The sequence below is a fragment of the Diorhabda carinulata genome, chromosome 3 (genome assembly GCF_026250575.1).
Source record: "Diorhabda carinulata isolate Delta chromosome 3, icDioCari1.1, whole genome shotgun sequence".
Taxonomy (NCBI): Eukaryota; Metazoa; Arthropoda; class Insecta; order Coleoptera; family Chrysomelidae; genus Diorhabda; species Diorhabda carinulata.
Window position 1 is genome coordinate 3,377,946 of NC_079462.1, and position 21,842 is coordinate 3,399,787.

The following is a 21,842-nucleotide window of genomic DNA, read 5'->3' on the forward strand; positions in this document are numbered from 1 at the left end:
ATAAACAGCTAGAGTTTAAAAGACGAAAAAAATTAATTCAAATCCGCCCGAAGCATATTATTTTTTGATTTATTTAATTATATTATTTCATTTAAAAAGCTACTGATTGTTATTTAAATATAATAGAAAATTTACACATAAAAATCAATCCTAAAATTATAATAATATAGAGGTATTTCTGCATTATTGGATCAATAATTCGAAATAATTAACAATAAACAATACACACAAATATTTCTAATAACGTTACAAAATAACTAGTCGCAAGTATGCTTCCCTCTTTAATTCCAAGCTATTGGATAAGCTGACTCCGATGTTTGGTTTTAGTTTAGTCGGTTGTTAGCTTTGGTGGGTATACGCCAAAAGGTGTTTTTTCGTTCCTTTCTAAATGAATTTTTGTGTACTTAAAATGTTTGGTTAAGATTTTATTTGTTGTATTATTAAGTTAACTGTTTGCCATGCCTCAGCAAATGGATATTCCTTCCCAGGTAAGAGTTAGCTATAATGTTTTACATGACGTAAGTCATATCGGTATATTTCTAAGAAATTATTACGTTTTTGGTTATGATAAATTGTCACGATCATCTGACTCGAATTGAATCTTTATTTTTCTAATTTAATTTTAAAAATTTATACAAAGATTATCAGTAGACATACTTGAAATGTGGAATAGTTCAAGTCCTTCGTAGAAGATTAATTATATTCAAATTATTAGTTCTAAACATACGTATAAAATTTAATTAGAGGTTTACGGGAAGAGTTAATTTAGAAAATATGTTATAATTTGCCTTGAAAAATATTGATTAATGCACTTTTGTTTTTTGAATAGTTATTATAATCAATTGCTTTACAAATAAGCGATATTATAGAACTATAACTAAAATTCCATAGATATTTTCTTATCAGACATTTTATAGACCAGAGGGCGTCATAGTACAACTTATTTTATGTTTTTATGATAAAGAAATTTATGAAATTCACGTATGTTTTTGGAATTGATTCATCATGCATTTTTGTATAGCTTTAGCAAGTTTTTGCTCTTAACCTATTTTCCATTCGTTCCTGTTTCTAGTCTTTAGTTGTAAATTTTATAAAAGTTATGGAATTCTTATTATGGCCCCAAATTTCACAAAAAATGTCTTCTCATTCGATAAAATATATCTCTAATTGGAGAATTATTTCACACAGAAAATTAGGGCATTACGCAAAAAGTTTATTGATTTCTTTGATCTCCATACTTATTTGAATGCCTGGCAGCGTTGTTTACTTATGACATGTTCCTTCCACAACGTGCATAAATTTTTATTTTATAAAAATCTTCAATTTACTATTTTCTTTTAATTATTAATGTTATTGTCCACTGTTATATAGCTGGTTATGCCTGCTTATATACATAATAGATTATTTCAGAACATAACCTCAAAAAGTCCTTGTTGTATAAACAAAGTCAATTTTGCTATTTCCGATATGGTTTTTGATGAATTGATTTGTATTGTAAATTTGTTTTTGTTCGTAAAGCATAGTTTCAAGACTCCATATAACATTTTTGAATAAATTTGCCTGAGATTAATGATTTCAAAATTAAAAATTCGCCAATGTGTACAAATTGAACAAGTTTTCGATGATGAAATTGTTTGCCACCCAGGAAATATGGCCTAACTGTCAAAGATGTTAATTAGTGATCGATTTGGGTGTATAGGTTATGTTTCTACATAATATTTGAGTCTTTACGATCAAATTTCATGTAGTTGTTTTTCATTACTCAAATGTGTATAGATATTAAGAATCCATGTTTCTTTTTGCAGTAATTAGATATGAATTTTGATTGTTTTTACTTAAATTGTTACTATTATTAACTATTTCCAAATTTGTTTAGTGTATTTGTGAGGTTATGTGTGTTAATTATCTTTAAACTGACTGAACAACTCTTCATAATCATGTAAGTTATTTTTAACAATATTTCGTAAATTAAAAATTATAATTACATAGAAATTTTAGACCTCAAGGCATCTGAAAGGCGAAACATTTTGTTTTAAATTAGTTTCTAAGAAATAAAAACGTGTCCGGCTGTTATTTATTAACAGTTAAGGAGAAATATTCCAAACAATGGCTACATAGCATATTTAGTGAAATATAATACCAAGTAGGTAGTTTGCTGCCATTTATTTAACATAGTTGAACATTACATTTTGTTATGGTTTTCGAGTTCTCACACAATCACAGATGTACGTTTTTTTTAATTATGTTAAGAAATATGCTTGTTCAATAAAAAAAAATACAAAATAACGATAGGATGCAAAAGTACGAGGGCTGCTAAGCAAGTTTTCATAGAAGAGTTAAAGCTGGCAATGTGGAAATTATGAGGTTCGTTCTGAATAAGTTCACCATTGAAAATGTCAAACTTGATGATGTCACTGTCAGATTTGACATATCCACATCAGTGTTGACATATCTCAAAGCTTAAGTAGCAACCCTCGTATTATTAAAATAAAATGAAAAGAAAACATTATTTGACGGAAAGCAAATTGTAATAATTCGAGTTGAAATTTGAGGCGGAAATCCTGTGTGTTTCCAGATGTTCTCTAAGGGGAATAATGATATATGTAATACAATAACATAACCTCTAATATATACGCCCTTAAGAAAGTTATGACAAAGAGGCTTGGCGAAGCTTTTTTTTCGAAGTCTGTATTTGCAAGTTTCACTAGAAATATTTAGATATTTCAAATTATAAAAATTTTAATGAAGATTACGCCGAAAAGTCAAAAAGATATTTATTAATCAAGATATGGATAAAATCAATATATTTTATATAAAAAAATTGGAAGGAAAAAAAAGATAATGAAAAATTAACACGTTGACTGCCGAAGCAATTTTTTTTAATTTTTTTTTACTTAATAGTATTGTATCATTAAAAATTCTAATTTAAATACAAAGTTTCGCCAAAAAGTATAGAAAATGTAGAATATTAAAAAATATATATTTCTTAGTTGAATTATGTAATAAGAATCTCTGTGGGGTGATGGGGGGAAGTTATTTAGTATTTTGCAGTCAACGTATTAAAATATGAAAGTTTTCAAAATCTTGACAATATACAAAATAAATGAAACTAATAGGACATAACCTCAAAAAGTTTTTGCAATGTCAGCAATCGTGAAGGCCTATTTCTAACCGTACAATTTAGATTAGTTTCGATTGAACTTTTAAGGCGTTTCTTTGTGCTGTAGATTTGTCGTTTCTGTACCTATATAAAACATAATTTATATATGAACCTTCGTATAAACTGGTCGATTTGGCAACGTAGTTTCTAAGTTCACTTAAAAGTCGAGTATGGAATTTGCTTGTTTTTCCTTTGATCCTCAGATGAATCAGATGATTTGGCAACTTGGCAAGTTAACATTAAGGTCTTGTATATCGTCCACAGATACAGTTGGAATTTTCTCCTTTTTTTTTCCTAAGATATTCAGATAAATACGTGGATTTGGCAATGTTTTTGTTTTTTTTTGTTTCTAAGTTTCTAAGTTCACTTTAAAGTCTTTTATATCGTATGTAGTCACTGCTGGAATTGTCTTCTTCTTTTTCCTACAATATTCTGATTTAATGGACGATTTGACAACGTTTTCAATTTCTTCTTTTCCTGGATATTTATAGAGGTTCTCTTTATCATATACAGGCACATATATAACTTTTTTTGATTTATTTTTTCGAATGAATCTCAATATTCGAAAATATTTTCTTTCTTTTTTTTGCTAAGTTGACATTAAGATCATTTATATCGTTTACAGACGAATTTGAAAATTTCTTCTTCTTTTTCCCGAGATCTTCGTATAAATCTGTCTATTTGGCAACGTTTTTGTTATTTTTTTTGCTTTTAAGTTGATTTCAACGTCTTGTATATAGTATACAGTCACATCCGGAATTTTCTTCTTTCATGTCTACTAAAAGAAGTGATACGCCTATGGATTACGAATGCTTCATCATTTTATTACTCTCTTATTAATAAAAATAGACCATAGTAACTATAATTCTATAGTAATTTTTTCGTTTTATCGAAAATTCTTTAGTTACATTCAAGAATATTTGATTTTCTAAAAAAAGAACTTCATAAAAGTCGTACAAAAGAAAATGTCAACCTCACCCTTCCACATAAAAATACCAGATACCTTTTATTCTTGAAATAGCACGAAATAAAAAAATTTATTTCTATAAATAGTATCTGGTTTTCTTCCTTTTTTGTCTTATATCTTCTATCCCTGAAGATGCATTAACAAATCACCTAATAAGGGCAGGTCAACTAGATACAAATAAAGACAGTGGCAGAACAAAGGACGTTCCTTAGATTTATATCTAGTTTAATATGTCCATTTGTCACAAAAGTATATTTCATAATCATAAAATAACGCGAGTTGTATTACCGGGGATGTTAGAAAATTATCCTCACAAGTGTTTAAAAAAAAATGATATTTAGTTTTCGAAATCTTCAAATTTAAATTGGAAGCGACCGAAGGGTTCAAAACTAGTTTTTTTTTTTAGAAATTATAAACTTTCTTACTGTCTTTGCTGAAATTTTCTTCTTTTTTTGTTATACCGGATGAATTGGATGATTTGTGATCTTTTTTTCCTGTATATATTTATTGAGTTTTTGTTTATTGTCTACAGCCATATGTAAATCTTCTTTTTCCTTATTTTTTCGTATAAATCACAATATTGGATAAAGTTATTATTTTCTTCTTTTCTTAAGTTAACATTGAGGTCTTGTGTATCGCCTACAGACACAGTTGGAATTTTCTTCTTTCTTTTTCTAAGATATTCAGATAAATACGTGGATTTGACAATGTTATTGTTATTTTTTTTGTTTATAAGTTCACTTTAAAGTATTTTATATCGTATGCAGTCACTGCTGGAATTTTCTTCTTCTTTTTCCTACAATATTCTGATGTATTGGACGATTTGACAACGTTTCTAACTTCTTCTTTTCCTACATATTTATTGAAGTTTTGTTTATCGTCTACAGCCATATGTAAATCTTCTTTTTCCTTATTTTTTTAGTATAAATCACAATATTGGATAAAGTTATTATTTTTTCTTACGATATACGTATTTAATTTCTTCTTTTCCTATAATTATATTGAGATTCAGTTTCTCGTCTAAAACCACATGAAAAACTATCTTTTTCTTTATTATTTTATATACACCGGAAAATTTGGCAACGTTTTCCTAAATTAATATTTAAAAATATGGCTTTTAAGTAATAGACAAAGTACCAATGGGTGTCAATTACATTGAGCTCCCTACAAAAAAGAAGATGAAAACAAGATAGTTATTAATTATTTACAATAATCAGCAAAAACCAAAAACAAAGTAATAAATTTATGAAAAAAGTTTGACAAAAGTGGCTTCATAGTACAATATTGGGCGACTAAGGGCCCCTTTTAAAATCAGCTTGTTTCCACTGCCGATTGGAGACCGCATGGAGGCTCGAATCTATTCGCAGCTATTCTGTTGTTGTATCAGGTTGTCCGACTCGAATCACAGATTCAATCATCCGATTCCGCGTAACTAGCACCGGTCTTACTACGACTGCAGTTTACCAACATTTGGAACCAACTCGTTATTCAATAGCCGTAGAACCTCTATTATCGTCTTAATAGGTTTTACCTGGACTTCCGGGTTGGAAGCCACGTGTCGGGAGTGTTTGGCCGAGTGGACCTTAAGGTCCGGTACCGTTGAACCCTGAGCCAACTTGGTAATCTCGGCCTTCCTTCTCCTTTTTCGGATCTTGTCAATAACATAGTTTAGAGCTTCGATATCGGTAGAAACCGATATTTTTGGGGTAGTGGGACCCTAAGAATTATGCCTATAAAAATGAGCTTGAGTTTGAACCGCCTCCGTTCTCATGCCCACATAGGCGCGCTCGAGAAGGGCGGATATTGAGCGTTGTCACCAATTCCAATTTCCAACAGTTAATCGAGAAAGAAATTGTGTTGATATTGAGCGTAATGAACACACTGTTTACACTACTATGACACTTTTTGACTCGCGTTTCGTTAACCAAGTTATCGTCTTCAGACACTGAAGGTAAACTGAACCAGTTCAACTTCACCTTATTGAAACGCGCGTTATACAGTGTAATTGTGAGTGTTGGTGTTAACAGTGTGTTCAGTATGAATATCAGCGACGGTTCTAGAAATTCCAACTTAATATAAAGAGCGCTTTGACTTTTTTTACTCATATTTACGTAAACATCAACAATTTTCTTTATAGACCGATTTACGTAAAATTTCGACAGCCCTCGTATAATAAATTATTTTTAAAAATATATTTACTCTAAACACATGCACTTCCTGTAACTGTTTTTGCCATTTTTAACGGACGTAGTGTTAAAAAATTGTTTTTTCATCAACAACGAGACCATTTTGAAGACCGTGACCAGATCCATCATATGGTATATATCTTAATATTCTAACCACACAAGTCGGGTACTTATACCACTTGTGAGAACTTTTTTTATCTACCGACAAGTTCTTGGAACTCGCAGATAAATCGATAAGAATGTGACTGTATAAGGAAGCGCATTGGCGGATACGAGGGGTTCACAGTCTCACCTAGCACACAATATTTGAAAACGGTTAGAAAAGTGAGTCATGAAGAAAGTTCATTCATGATAATAAATAAAGTTGTCGTAAAAAGTATCAACACGCCCATAAAGGCCAGAAGAAATCGATCTATTTAATTTTTTTTACTATTTTCGCTTCAATAAAAATAATGTCGTATATCATTTCATTTATTTTGTTTTCTGAGTGTATCTTCGAGTGACCAAGTAGTGGTCATTACGTAAATTACCCTGCGAATAATTTAATGCCATCACGTCTCAAATTACGAGGGATGAAAAATGTCTTCAACATGTGATTTTTTTTAAAAGTAAAGCCGCTAATTTATCTAGCGCTCAAGTGGAAACATAAAACTTATATATCACTAAGACATTCATTAATACACCGCACTGTATCGGGTTTCTATTGATTTTCGAAAAAAAAAAATATTATATTCATGGGATTCCCCAAAATACAGAGGGTGTCTCATAAATAATATAGGTTTTAATATGTTACAAATTCTTAAGCCTCAATTTGAACATGTCTTAACTTGTTGTGGTCTATTTTTACGGATTTGAGAGTATTAAAATGATGAAGCATTCGTAATCCATAGGCGTATCAATATAAATATATAAACAGTTATAGTTCTTCTAATATCAATTGCAGATTATAAAAAGCCTTGTCGACAATTTTGTTGGATGAATTGTTGGAAAATGTACCGTTAAATATTAGACAACACATGTGGTTTCAACACGATGGGGTATCTGTTCATTTTGCTGCAGCGCTAAGAAATTACTTAAACAGACGTTTTAGAGATGGATTGGTTTGGGTGGACCCAATTGTTGGCCTTCAAGATCACCTGAATTAAGTCCTATTGATTTTTTTTATGGGGCTACATGATGTTCTTAGTGTCCGAAACAATCATCGAATCTGAACAAGATCTATTCGCTAGAATTCAAGCTGTGGCAGAAATCATTCAATCCCATCCAGATTTATTTTCAAAAACACGTTTTTCAATGACAAAACGGTGTAATAACCGCTTAATCATTATTCGAAATTGAATGAATAATTAATTTGTAAATTACTCACGTGTTTGTAGACTTTTGTTTACAGGCAAAAATCAAAAAAATAATTTGCTCCGGTGGCGTACAAAATAGGGGGATAAAAGTGGCAACTAACCCTGACACTGGTTAAATTTTTCAAAAATTTGTTTATGTCAAAATATTACTTTATTAAGGAGCGTATTGGTCATCAAATTTGAAAAAAAAATTTAAAGGCGTTCTTGATTTATGGCAAATTTTTGATTTTGATTTATCTCAGCAACTAGACCCCTTAAGGGTTCGTAATCCTATATCAAAATGAATCATTTATTGAGATCTCTCTGTGATAGAGCGTTGTCGGTCGAATATAGAAACACCCTGTATATACTTTATTGTTAAATTCCATGTAAAATCCCAGCAGTCTCGGTAATTGAGAAAAAAACCGCTTTAGATAATTTTGAGTACTACTTTCAGTATTGCAGTAGTTCTAATGGACCTCACTTCTTATTTCTTTTTTGTACTACTTAATTTCATAAATAAATTTACATATAAATTACTTAAGTAGGACTCTTTTTAAAAAATCCAATCCTTAAATAGGATTATGGTTACAAATCGCATGGCGCCTGCTACTGTGGTTTGCGGTTTAATCGATTCTACCACATAAATTACTAAAGTTATTCTTCATCAGTTGATTATACATGACAATTTATTTCTTAAAAATAACATCGTCCAAATGTAAATCCGAGCACGGCCTTCATTTAATCGAACACGAAAATCGGTTTGTTAGTCTAAACTTTAGATCTGTCAGGTGTTAAATCGAAACTACGTGAAGGCCGAGTAAAAATTTCACGAACTCGTGGCAGTGACATGTGTAAATTTGCTTGTCTTTTGATTAGGACCATAAATATACTCCCCTAGCCTCGACACACACCTTTCCATACCTTTTTTCCATTGATCGAAGCAGTCCTGGACTCAAATCGGGTCCCTTCCAAATCAGATCTTTTTCTAATCTGAGCAGACCCGTTGACGCAAGAGTCGGGAGTAAGATTTTTTGGTTTCTTTATCGGCGTTTATAGCCTCGGCAATTATCCGGATGATCATTCGACGATCCGTACATACAATTTGGTTTTTGGTCACTGTTTCCGGAGTTGAAACAGTCACAAGACAACCTGGACGCTGGTCAGTAGCGGCAATCATCTGGTTTACGAAGTCAAGCCGCGAATCAGAATCCGGAAGGCTCTATTTTTGCACCAATTGAATTTTGTAAGAACACAGCTCAAAATCTTTGTATAAAATTCGAAATCATGATGATCTATGCACGTTTAAAGCAACAGCACGTTTTCGATCGTTCTAGAAGACCTTGGACGACAGGATTTTTGTTTATCCAGATTCTTCCAACTCCTCGACGCATTTTTCAATCAGTTGGCCACCTGGTCCATTATTTAACTGACAAATATTACAGTTTCAGCAAAACTCACGCACTAGCGACTAAATTCCCAAGAGCCAGGTTACAGATTGAGGTACCTCCTCGCCCTTCCGAATAGCTATGATCACGCAATAAGCAATATTGAATAATCTTGTTTTTTATGTGTGTGCAGTTTTATTATTTTGAAATTATTTCCAACTATTTTCACTATAGGATCGAATTTATTTTACTATTATACTTTACTTAGCTCATAGTTTTCTTTACCGATTGTATGTAGCTCATTCGGAAAGTACTTGGGTGGTATAAATCCATTGGTCATCATAACACAACAAAAAATCATCGACAAATCCGTTTTCTGATCCTATGCGTTGGAGGATAAAGCTTCGATCCTTTCTAAGTTGGTTGCTCTGGACGCTGTGGTCTCTTTGGTTGTCCATACTTTATCTTCTAGTCGTCTCAAGAGCTACGATATCTTCAAAAATATCCTTTTCCTGCCAATACCGAGGTATATAGTCAATAACTGATACAAATTTATGAGGTTTCATCAAAGAATATCTCCAGGTTTAGTAAACCAGAAGCGGGTTCTTTTACAAGACAATACCAAACTGTATATTTCGAAAGTTACGCAGATTAGATCGAAGAACTTTGTGGTAATGAACTCCTACTACATCCCCCATTTAGTCCGGACTTTGCGTCGTCAGATTATTATCTATTTAGATCCATGAAGGTTTCTCAACAGATTTCTTGTAGTGACTTCGTAATAACCTTGGTGTAACTGTACGTCTGTGAGTGGATTGTACCCTCAATTGACTTGAAACTTGCGTGTATTCAATCGATCAAAATTACGTGTTTGATGAAAAACTGGATAGAAGTTGCAATAACTGCTCGTGGTGGAATTATGAGCTAACAAATTAACAGTTACATGATTTTTTTTTTCAAAATTAATCGATCAAAATCATGTCTTAAATCATTGATTGCCAAAGAGGTCCGGGTGAACCTACAGCGGTCCACGAAAGACTCGACAGGGTCTACGAGTGAATTTCTGTCTTTAACAAACGCGTACTATATTATTATACGTTATTTTACGGATTTTTTTTAATACGTCCATTTGTTTTTAATCTTACATCAATATAAACTTCGTTTTTATAACCTCTACCCCTGGAAATTCTTTAATATCTTCGTCAGTAAGAAGATTATATCAGTTAAGTTAATACATATATATCACGAGTATAACTTGAATTCTTTTAAATTCATTCTACTTTATATTTCCGCTTGATTATGTCATGCCGATTTTATGAAAACACACTATATATATGTCAGATTTACATAAATTAACATTCTGGGAGGCCACGTAACGAGATTACATTCAAAAATTATGACGGACTTTGAAAATATTAGAGTAAATATTTTTTTGTGATTTGGTTTTGGAAAAGACAATAGATAATTATCAGTTTTTACTATTTTCGAAAATATAGAGGGCGTCTCATACGAAAAGAAAACCATTTAAATCCAAAAATGTCGCACTGCATTTTGGCGGAACTCAAAAATGTTTGATGAAAATAATAGCTTTTCCTCGGGAAAATACTTAATCTAATTGTGGAGCGAAAACAACATCATAAGAAGTTACAATATGAACGTTGTAAGCCATGACCTCAACTTACCTATCTTTACATATTTCGGGTCTTCAATTCACACCTCTTGCTTTACACATATGTCGAGATGCCCCACTGTCCCATCCATGAACCCATCCCTGCTTGCTTGTGTTTGTACATCGGTTGACCATACTCTGTAATTTCAAATGTCCCATCTTGCTATGGATAAAGCAATACTTCTTTGTTTAACGTGTTCCTTTCGAATGTTTTATTATCTGGTTCAACACTAGATGCAAAGTAGAACTAGAAGGTCAGATCAAAGAATTGAATACAAATACCTAGGAATTGATCTAACCAGATATGGAGACGTAGTAGATGAGGTCAAGTAGCTAGAGCAAACTCGGGATGTCTTCAGAACCTAGTATGGTGAAACAAACTACTAAGACAAGATGCAAAGACACGAATTTACAAAGCGATCATCAGACTTATACATAAGAAACAAGACCAGAAACACCAAAAACTAAATAGATCTTAGAGATTACAGAAATTGAAATTCTCTGATCTCGGGAAAAACACTACTAGACCCAGAACATCGGACGCAGACAAAATTAACAATGAAATCAATCGAATGAGACGATAGCTTGGTAAAAATAACAAAGGATAAATCTACATTGGAACACGGAGTAGAGGTCGACCAAGAAAGAGGTGGAGTGACAATATAGAGTCAAGGTAACGAAAAAGAAGATCTTCATCGTGTTCTGGCTTAACTTTGGCCATCAAAACTACTTTAATTTGGAGTTGCCGTGTACTCATCATAGGAAGTGAAGGTTTTGACTGAGGTAGATCCAGAAATTTGCCAGCCAAGAGTTGGTAACCGCGTATTTATAGTAACACAAAAGTTCTAAAGATTGTTCGGTGTTTTATTCAGGTCTATACGCACAATTTTGTAAAAAACAACCATTTAAATGAAAGTTAATCAAAATATAGGTTCTAAATATTCAAATTATATTTTAATATTATTTGTTAAGTTATCAAGGTCGAATTCGTTTACGTTTTATTTTTTTTTTCATCATATTTGCATAAATAGTTGAGCAATCTTGTGAAAATTATATATCATTGACACTGCCATCTGCATATTTAACTTTTTATCACCACAAGAATTCATGTTAAAAACATTATTCTAATATTCATTCAAGAGAAACGCTAATCAATTGAACCGAAATCAATTTCTAATAATAATAACCGAATTCCAAACGCGAACAAACAGTTTTCCACAGCTTTTATTGTATGAACTCTTTATTTTGGCTCCTATTTGGACTTTTCCTGTTAAATCTTCTGTATCTTTTATGGTGCTAATCGTGCAAACAATTTTTTCACATTCAATTCAGTAGAGTGCGTTCGCAACAATTTTTATGCACAAGCAACAAGCTTTACACCAAGATTCAACTTGCAGTTTTGATACATTCTATTATATTAGAGCTCGAACGACCACCTAATCAAAAACAGAATGGAGGCTGTTTACCATGACTTGTTTCCATCATTTCCACCAATTAAAAAACTGGTCTAGATTGATTCGCCGGGGATGAGGATCATTAGAAGATGCGGAATGTCCTGCGACGGTGACTACTCCAGAAAACAATAAATTAGTGAAAAAAATTGTTCCAAGTGCGTTTGTTTCATGACAGTGATGCAGTCCACTTCCTTCGCGTTCAAATGCCCTGTGGCGTTATAGAGATTTATCATCCACTATATAACTCTGATCTGACCCCTTCCTTTTTTGTTTGCAAAGCTGAAGGAGAGTCCAAGGGATAAAATATTGAACAGCGACGCTGAAATTAACCAGGCAGTGTACGTACATGTTGACTAAGATCAAATTTTCATAGTAGCATAAAAGGTTTAGTCAAACGTTGCTGGCAATTAACTTAATACTCTCCGATACACCTGGTACACGTTTTAGGAAAACCAATAAACTGCAACACTCTACCTTCTCATTGTTCTTTACCTTCATTCGAACGCCTAGGTCTCTGCGGAGCTACGCTGCCCTTTTAGATTTCGGCACGCGCGTGTGTATTATTCGGTTGAGGTAAATGTAAGTTTAAGTAGTTATCAAACTTTGTTTATTGTGCTACATCTTCACCATAAGGAACATTAAGACTAGCGACCATACTGATGCATGATAACCAAACGTTTGATTTTCTATTTGAATTACTGAAAAATATTTTATTTGAAAACTGTATTAATTAAAAAAAAACTTGCACTACTAATAATTTTTTTACTGTGTGTACTATCGTGGGTTTGCTTATATGTATGAACTAATTCGATGGATTTCTGGAATTGAAGAAAGTTGTTTTCTGAAGGCGGTTTTATTCTAATTCATGACATTTCTTCAATTCCTAAAAATTACGCCTTCTAATCACGCCAAGTTGTTCTAGATTATCTCGGGATTATAATAGTCCAATCAAATTAGAAATACAAATTGCTATCTAAAGCTTTTGAATGTAAGTTCAATTTTATTAAACATATAAAAGAATCCATGCCAAGTACCAGATATGCCCTTTTGGATCCAATCAAAAGGTGTCATACCAACCTCCTAAATAAATCAAGATCGTATGGTTTGTCGGTTATCGACTGGCTAAGTAGCTTTCTTAAAGTCCAATCCATCCATGTTGCTATCGATGGACATACCTCAGAAAGGTTTGTTGGTTTATTTCTGTCTTGCTATTCGTCTCCAATGTTTCATTCCAATTGCTTCAATTTTCTTCTTATTTTTTGTAATTTTTTGTCATTTTTTGTTGTTTTATTTCTGTTTTTCTATTCGTCTCCAATGTTTCATTCCAATTGCTTCAATTTTCTTCTTATTTTTTGTCATTTTTTGTGATTTTTTGTTGTTTTATTGTTTTATTTCTGTCTTTCTATTCGTCTCCAATGTTCCATTTCAATTGCTTCAATTTTCTTCTTATTTTTTGTAATTTTTTGTCATTTTTTGTTGTTTTATTGTTTTATTTCTGTCTTTCTATTCGTCTCCAATGTTCCATTTCAATTGCTTCAATTTTCTTCTTATTTTTTGTAATTTTTTGTAATTTTTTGTCATTTTTTGTTGTTTTATTTCTGTTTTTCTATTCGTCTCCAATGTTTCATTCCAATTGCTTCAATTTTCTTCTTATTTTTTGTAATTTTTTGTGATTTTTTGTTGTTTTATTGTTTTATTTCTGTCTTTCTATTCGTCTCCAATGTTCCATTTCAATTGCTTCAATTTTCTTCTTATTTTTTGTAATTTTTTGTCATTTTTTGTTGTTTTATTTCTGTTTTTCTATTCGTCTCCAATGTTCCATTTCAATTGCTTCAATTTTCTTCTTATTTTTTGTGATTTTTTGTTGGTTTATTTCTGTTTTTCTATTCGTCTCCAATGTTTCATTCCAATTGCTTCAATTTTCTTCTTATTTTTTGTAATTTTTTGTGATTTTTTGTTGTTTTATTGTTTTATTTCTGTCTTTCTATTCGTCTCCAATGTTCCATTTCAATTGCTTCAATTTTCTTCTTATTTTTTGTAATTTTTTGTGATTTTTTGTTGTTTTATTGTTTTATTTCTGTTTTTCTATTCGTCTCCAATGTTCCATTTCAATTGCTTCAATTTTCTTCTTATTTTTGTAATTTTTTGTCATTTTTTGTTGTTTTATTTCTGTTTTTCTATTCGTCTCCAATGTTTCATTCCAATTGCTTCAATTTTCTTCTTATTTTTTGTCATTTTTTGTTGTTTTATTGTTGTTTTATTTCTGTCTTTCTATTCGTCTCCAATGTTTCATTCCAATTGCTTCAATTTTCTTCTTATTTTTTGTAATTTTTTGTCATTTTTTGTTGTTTTATTGTTTTATTTCTGTCTTTCTATTCGTCTCCAATGTTCCATTTCAATTGCTTCAATTTTCTTCTTATTTTTTGTAATTTTTTGTGATTTTTTGTTGGTTTATTGTTTTATTTCTGTCTTTCTATTCGTCTCCAATGTTCCATTTCAATTGCTTCAATTTTCTTCTTATTTTTTGTAATTTTTTGTGATTTTTTGTTGGTTTATTGTTTTATTTCTGTCTTTCTATTCGTCTCCAATGTTCCATTTCAATTGCTTCAATTTTCTTCTTATTTTTTGTAATTTTTTGTTGTTTTATTTCTGTTTTTCTATTCGTCTCCAATGTTTCATTCCAATTGCTTCAATTTTCTTCTTATTTTTTGTAATTTTTTGTCATTTTTTGTTGTTTTATTGTTTTATTTCTGTCTTTCTATTCGTCTCCAATGTTCCATTTCAATTGCTTCAATTTTCTTCTTATTTTTTGTAATTTTTTGTGATTTTTTGTTGTTTTATTGTTTTATTTCTGTTTTTCTATTCGTCTCCAATGTTCTATTTCAATTGCTTCAATTTTCTTTTTATTTTTGTAATTTTTTGTCATTTTTTGTTGTTTTATTTCTGTTTTTCTATTCGTCTCCAATGTTTCATTCAAATTGCTTCAATTTTCTTCTTATTTTTTGTCATTTTTTGTGATTTTTTGTTGTTTTATTTCTGTCTTTCTATTCGTCTCCAATGTTTCATTCCAATTGCTTCAATTTTCTTCTTATTTTTTGTAATTTTTTGTGATTTTTTGTTGTTTTATTGTTTTATTTCTGTCTTTCTATTCGTCTCCAATGTTCCATTTCAATTGCTTCAATTTTCTTCTTATTTTTTGTAATTTTTTGTCATTTTTTGTTGTTTTATTTCTGTTTTTCTATTCGTCTCCAATGTTCCATTTCAATTGCTTCAATTTTCTTCTTATTTTTTGTAATTTTTTGTCATTTTTTGTTGTTTTATTGTTTTATTTCTGTCTTTCTATTCGTCTCCAATGTTCCATTTCAATTGCTTCAATTTTCTTCTTATTTTTTGTAATTTTTTGTCATTTTTTGTTGTTTTATTTCTGTTTTTCTATTCGTCTCCAATGTTCCATTTCAATTGCTTCAATTTTCTTCTTATTTTTTGTAATTTTTTGTGATTTTTTGTTGTTTTATTGTTTTATTTCTGTCTTTCTATTCGTCTCCAATGTTCCATTTCAATTGCTTCAATTTTCTTCTTATTTTTTGTAATTTTTTGTCATTTTTTGTTGTTTTATTGTTTTATTTCTGTCTTTCTATTCGTCTCCAATGTTCCATTTCAATTGCTTCAATTTTCTTCTTATTTTTTGTAATTTTTTGTCATTTTTTGTTGTTTTATTTCTGTTTTTCTATTCGTCTCCAATGTTCCATTTCAATTGCTTCAATTTTCTTCTTATTTTTTGTAATTTTTTGTGATTTTTTGTTGTTTTATTGTTTTATTTCTGTCTTTCTATTCGTCTCCAATGTTCCATTTCAATTGCTTCAATTTTCTTCTTATTTTTTGTAATTTTTTGTCATTTTTTGTTGTTTTATTTCTGTTTTTCTATTCGTCTCCAATGTTTCATTCCAATTGCTTCAATTTTCTTCTTATTTTTTGTAATTTTTTGTGATTTTTTGTTGTTTTATTGTTTTATTTCTGTCTTTCTATTCGTCTCCAATGTTCCATTTCAATTGCTTCAATTTTCTTCTTATTTTTTGTAATTTTTTGTGATTTTTTGTTGTTTTATTGTTTTATTTCTGTCTTTCTATTCGTCTCCAATGTTCCATTTCAATTGCTTCAATTTTCTTCTTATTTTTTGTAATTTTTTGTCATTTTTTGTTGTTTTATTTCTGTTTTTCTATTCGTCTCCAATGTTTCATTCCAATTGCTTCAATTTTCTTCTTATTTTTTGTCATTTTTTGTGATTTTTTGTTGTTTTATTGTTTTATTTCTGTCTTTCTATTCGTCTCCAATGTTCCATTTCAATTGCTTCAATTTTCTTCTTATTTTTTGTAATTTTTTGTGATTTTTTGTTGTTTTATTGTTTTATTTCTGTCTTTCTATTCGTCTCCAATGTTCCATTTCAATTGCTTCAATTTTCTTCTTATTTTTTGTAATTTTTTGTCATTTTTTGTTGTTTTATTTCTGTTTTTCTATTCGTCTCCAATGTTTCATTCCAATTGCTTCAATTTTCTTCTTATTTTTTGTCATTTTTTGTGATTTTTTGTTGTTTTATTTCTGTTTTTCTATTCGTCTCCAATGTTTCATTCCAATTGCTTCAATTTTCTTCTTATTTTTTGTAATTTTTTGTGATTTTTTGTTGTTTTATTGTTTTATTTCTGTCTTTCTATTCGTCTCCAATGTTCCATTTCAATTGCTTCAATTTTCTTCTTATTTTTTGTAATTTTTTGTCATTTTTTGTTGTTTTATTTCTGTTTTTCTATTCGTCTCCAATGTTCCATTTCAATTGCTTCAATTTTCTTCTTATTTTTTGTGATTTTTTGTTGGTTTATTTCTGTTTTTCTATTCGTCTCCAATGTTTCATTCCAATTGCTTCAATTTTCTTCTTATTTTTTGTAATTTTTTGTGATTTTTTGTTGTTTTATTGTTTTATTTCTGTCTTTCTATTCGTCTCCAATGTTCCATTTCAATTGCTTCAATTTTCTTCTTATTTTTTGTAATTTTTTGTGATTTTTTGTTGTTTTATTGTTTTATTTCTGTTTTTCTATTCGTCTCCAATGTTCCATTTCAATTGCTTCAATTTTCTTCTTATTTTTGTAATTTTTTGTCATTTTTTGTTGTTTTATTTCTGTTTTTCTATTCGTCTCCAATGTTTCATTCCAATTGCTTCAATTTTCTTCTTATTTTTTGTCATTTTTTGTGATTTTTTGTTGTTTTATTTCTGTCTTTCTATTCGTCTCCAATGTTTCATTCCAATTGCTTCAATTTTCTTCTTATTTTTTGTAATTTTTTGTCATTTTTTGTTGTTTTATTGTTTTATTTCTGTCTTTCTATTCGTCTCCAATGTTCCATTTCAATTGCTTCAATTTTCTTCTTATTTTTTGTAATTTTTTGTGATTTTTTGTTGGTTTATTGTTTTATTTCTGTCTTTCTATTCGTCTCCAATGTTCCATTTCAATTGCTTCAATTTTCTTCTTATTTTTTGTAATTTTTTGTGATTTTTTGTTGGTTTATTGTTTTATTTCTGTCTTTCTATTCGTCTCCAATGTTCCATTTCAATTGCTTCAATTTTCTTCTTATTTTTTGTAATTTTTTGTGATTTTTTGTTGGTTTATTGTTTTATTTCTGTCTTTCTATTCGTCTCCAATGTTCCATTTCAATTGCTTCAATTTTCTTCTTATTTTTTGTAATTTTTTGTCATTTTTTGTTGTTTTATTTCTGTTTTTCTATTCGTCTCCAATGTTTCATTCCAATTGCTTCAATTTTCTTCTTATTTTTTGTAATTTTTTGTGATTTTTTGTTGTTTTATTGTTTTATTTCTGTCTTTCTATTCGTCTCCAATGTTCCATTTCAATTGCTTCAATTTTCTTCTTATTTTTTGTAATTTTTTGTGATTTTTTGTTGTTTTATTGTTTTATTTCTGTTTTTCTATTCGTCTCCAATGTTCTATTTCAATTGCTTCAATTTTCTTCTTATTTTTGTAATTTTTTGTCATTTTTTGTTGTTTTATTTCTGTTTTTCTATTCGTCTCCAATGTTTCATTCCAATTGCTTCAATTTTCTTCTTATTTTTTGTCATTTTTTGTGATTTTTTGTTGTTTTATTTCTGTCTTTCTATTCGTCTCCAATGTTTCATTCCAATTGCTTCAATTTTCTTCTTATTTTTTGTAATTTTTTGTCGTTTTTTGTTGTTTTATTGTTTTATTTCTGTCTTTCTATTCGTCTCCAATGTTCCATTTCAATTGCTTCAATTTTCTTCTTATTTTTTGTAATTTTTTGTCATTTTTTGTTGTTTTATTTCTGTCTTTCTATTCTTCTCCAATGTTTCATTCCAATTGCTTCAATTTTCTTTTTATTTTTTGTTATTTTTTGTGATTTTTTGTTGTTTTATTGTTTTATTTCTGTCTTTCTATTCGTCTCCAATGTTCCATTCCAATTGCTTCAATTCCCTGCTACTTCTGTGTATCCCCAAGTCAACCATTTCTTCTAAAGCAGTAGCTAAAAGTGTCAACACCTTGTTTCGTTCATTTCTATGTTGTCCTTCTTCATTTAATTGTCTTTTATACATTTCCCCTATAGTATTTTCTCCCTTTATCAGTTGTCGTTCAATATAGTTATTGCCCATTTTTTTTCACTTTACTCAGTGTATCTGTACTTCGTTAAAACAATACCAAAAGTATGAATACTACCCCGTATATATCAGTAATTATATTCCTAGAATTGAGATGTAGCGTAATTAGGTTATGTGTGATATTAAGTAATCGGAAGCTGAGTTTAATTAAAATTATAAATAATGCAAAGGAGTTGTTATTAATTGTGACAACAATATACCGACGCTGTTTACTGTCTTGCCTTTTGTTTTAGATTATTTATAGCCGGAATTATCGTATGTCTGGCTCCACCATTGTATTCTACAAATATTGAACACAGGATGTTCTTAAAACCGACGAGTGTTTTTGGTTTACAATTTCGATGAATGAAACATGTGTTTCGAAATAATTCCCATCAAATCTTGTTAGGATACAGAATGCAGATATTTGAAATGCTACTTTTATGAGTTGAAAGTTTGAAAAAAAAATGTCCAGTTTATAGATACAGGGTGGCGCAATAGAACGTGCATATTGCATCATGTTTTTCCGCTAGGTAAACGGTTCGCTTTTTGTGTTCGCACGAACGTTCGTGCAAATTTAATTAAATATGGAATAAGCGTTTTGAAGAGACCGGTTTAACGTTTAAACCACCAGCAAAAGGTCGTCCAAGAACGTCTAGGACCACAGACAAGGAGTCATCATGTAGGAAATTATGTCTACTTTAATTTTGTTCTGAGATATATGCCAAAAAGTGTCAAAATTTGGTCAAAAACGGATGAAAAAATGAAGTTCTGGGCCAAATTCTTGCCCGAAAACTGTTCATCGACTCAAAAAAACATGAATGGGAAAATTAAAACTGTAGCAAAAGTCTCCTCCGAGAAATCCTAGCCTAATTTTTACGAAACGCGGAATTATTTGAAAAATGTTTAACCGATCAACTTCTACTAAACATTCCACCAAATTCAGTCATTGTTAAGGTTAATACATCTTATTCCCGAATTTTGAACATAATTTGATATTACGGAGCTCTTTGAGACCTTGGAGGAACCATTCCATTGGGCTTAGATTCAAAAAATTGTCGAACTGTATTTTCATATATAAAAAATTTTCGTTACGTAAAAATTCCACCTTGAATCTGATCTAATTTTGAATGCTGTATGTGATTTTGGTGATAACCGCAGTCGGCGGTAATTTCTTCTGTTTTATTTGAATAAATTATTAATTTTTTTCCAGCACTGTTTAGCTAGAGCCCTATATGACAACGTTCCTGATACACCTGACGAGCTCCAATTTCGGAAAGGTGACACATTAATTGTCCTCGAGCAGAATACGGCGAACATCGAAGGGTGGTGGCTTTGTTCGTTACGAGGGAAACAGGTAAAGATTCTAAACATTATTTCTAAAAAAAAAAAAAAATCCACTAGGCTCTCACTAGGATTATATAAATATTTACCATATTGCACCATTGTTGAATTGTGGATATTTTCAAGGTGAATTCACATTTCGAACTTGATCAGATGAAATAGTAAAAGGATGACTAATATTTTTTAGATTGCTGACGTAGTAACAAAAATATTTATAAAATAATATGTTTGCACTGTTATTTTTTTCAATCGAAATTAGGCTTTTAAATAAGAAAAGAACTGATAGTCATATTTCCATCTCTACAACGAAAAAACAAATTATAGTCCGGTCAAATTAGACCAAAAAATAAGAGTGAAGCTACATAAACTCCCATCAACCTGAAAATCAGTAAAATTGTTTAAAATACAATTGAAGATGGAATTTGAATGTTTCCCATCATCAAAAAGTTCTTGTATACCAATTATCTACTTAAAAAATGTGTCCTTTCTCTACATTAGGCTCAAGTAAATTCATATCTGTCTAAAAATATCCCACGTTCCCAAGCTTCTTAACCAATTCTAGTAACTACTTTTTCCATTTCAATTGCTGAATATACGGATTAAAGATAAAATTGGGGCTGTATCAATTTGTCCTTCCGACTAGCTGCCTGGTCGAATGCCCTGCGTCAGTCGGCGGATGTTAAAAATTTTATGGGTCGTAAATGATGGTGCAGAGTCTCCGTATGCTTCTCATTCATTTGTAGGCGTATTACCTTTTGCGTTGAGTTTGCTGCAGAAGGAATTTGTTCAGACAAAATAGAAATTTCATTATATCTCATTATCCTGTCAACTTTCGATATCTATCATCTCAATATTACTTTTCTGTGGAATTTTGTGGTATTACTAATTTAACCAGAAAAGGTTTTATGTTTACGTGATATTTTTGGTAATATAAATTTTATCTGTTTATTATTTCAATTAGATAAAGTTCTGTTCGTATTATTAATGATAACGTTATCATAAGCATATGCGAATTTTATTATTATAACAAATTTCTCATTTTTACAAAAATCCAATATTATATACCGAATATATAAATTACATAGGAAACAGTTATTTGTAAAGTTTGTGCCGAGACTATTTAATGCTTATAAAAAGCTAGCTCGCAGTAAAAATTCAAACATATGTTTAAGTTTCCTAATCGTGATAAACCTTTTCAAAGACGTTATATAGAAAATTTTTCACTCCAGTATGGGCTTTCTTTTTTACTTTATCACGTCGCCATGGATATGGATTTATTTATATATATCGTCGTCGTAGAAGAATATGTCTGTTGCCTCAAAATAGGCTTCAGTTCTAGCAATTGCTCCTTCATTTTAGCATTTTTTGGAGATAGCGAATAGCCAGTAGTTACTGCGGGCCAGATTTGGACAATACGGTGGATGAGGCAGCAATTTGTTCAATTTAACCATACTCGAAATAGACTTGTGAATCGGTGCATTGTCTTAGGGAAACAGTGTGTTTATCTTCTACATATGAGGCCGTTTTTCCTTGATTTTTGCATTCAAACCATCCAACAACTCTATCCCAAAATACTAAAGCCTTTGGACGCTGCGAACGTGGTTCAACGGCCACAGTCCACTCAGCACTCAGATGAAGATCGTTTCGATTCCAGAGTGAAGTGATGGATCCATGTTTCATCTATTGTCACAT

At 30.5% G+C, this 21,842-nt stretch overlaps 1 protein-coding gene across 2 annotated transcripts in view; it reads left to right on the forward strand.

Annotated features, from left to right (window-relative positions):
- Positions 1 to 315: 315 nt before the first annotated feature.
- Positions 316 to 21,842, forward strand: part of LOC130891757 (breast cancer anti-estrogen resistance protein 1) — a 43,143-nt gene continuing 21,616 nt past the window's right edge. Inside the window, exons 1-2 of one of the 2 annotated variants that reach the window (XM_057796696.1) lie at positions 316 to 488; positions 20,020 to 20,163. In XM_057796696.1, coding sequence (XP_057652679.1) covers positions 459 to 488; positions 20,020 to 20,163 — 174 coding nt within the window. In that variant the 5' untranslated portion in view covers positions 316 to 458. The remainder of the gene's footprint in view (positions 489 to 20,019; positions 20,164 to 21,842) is intronic. The other variant, XM_057796698.1, reaches the window with a different exon arrangement.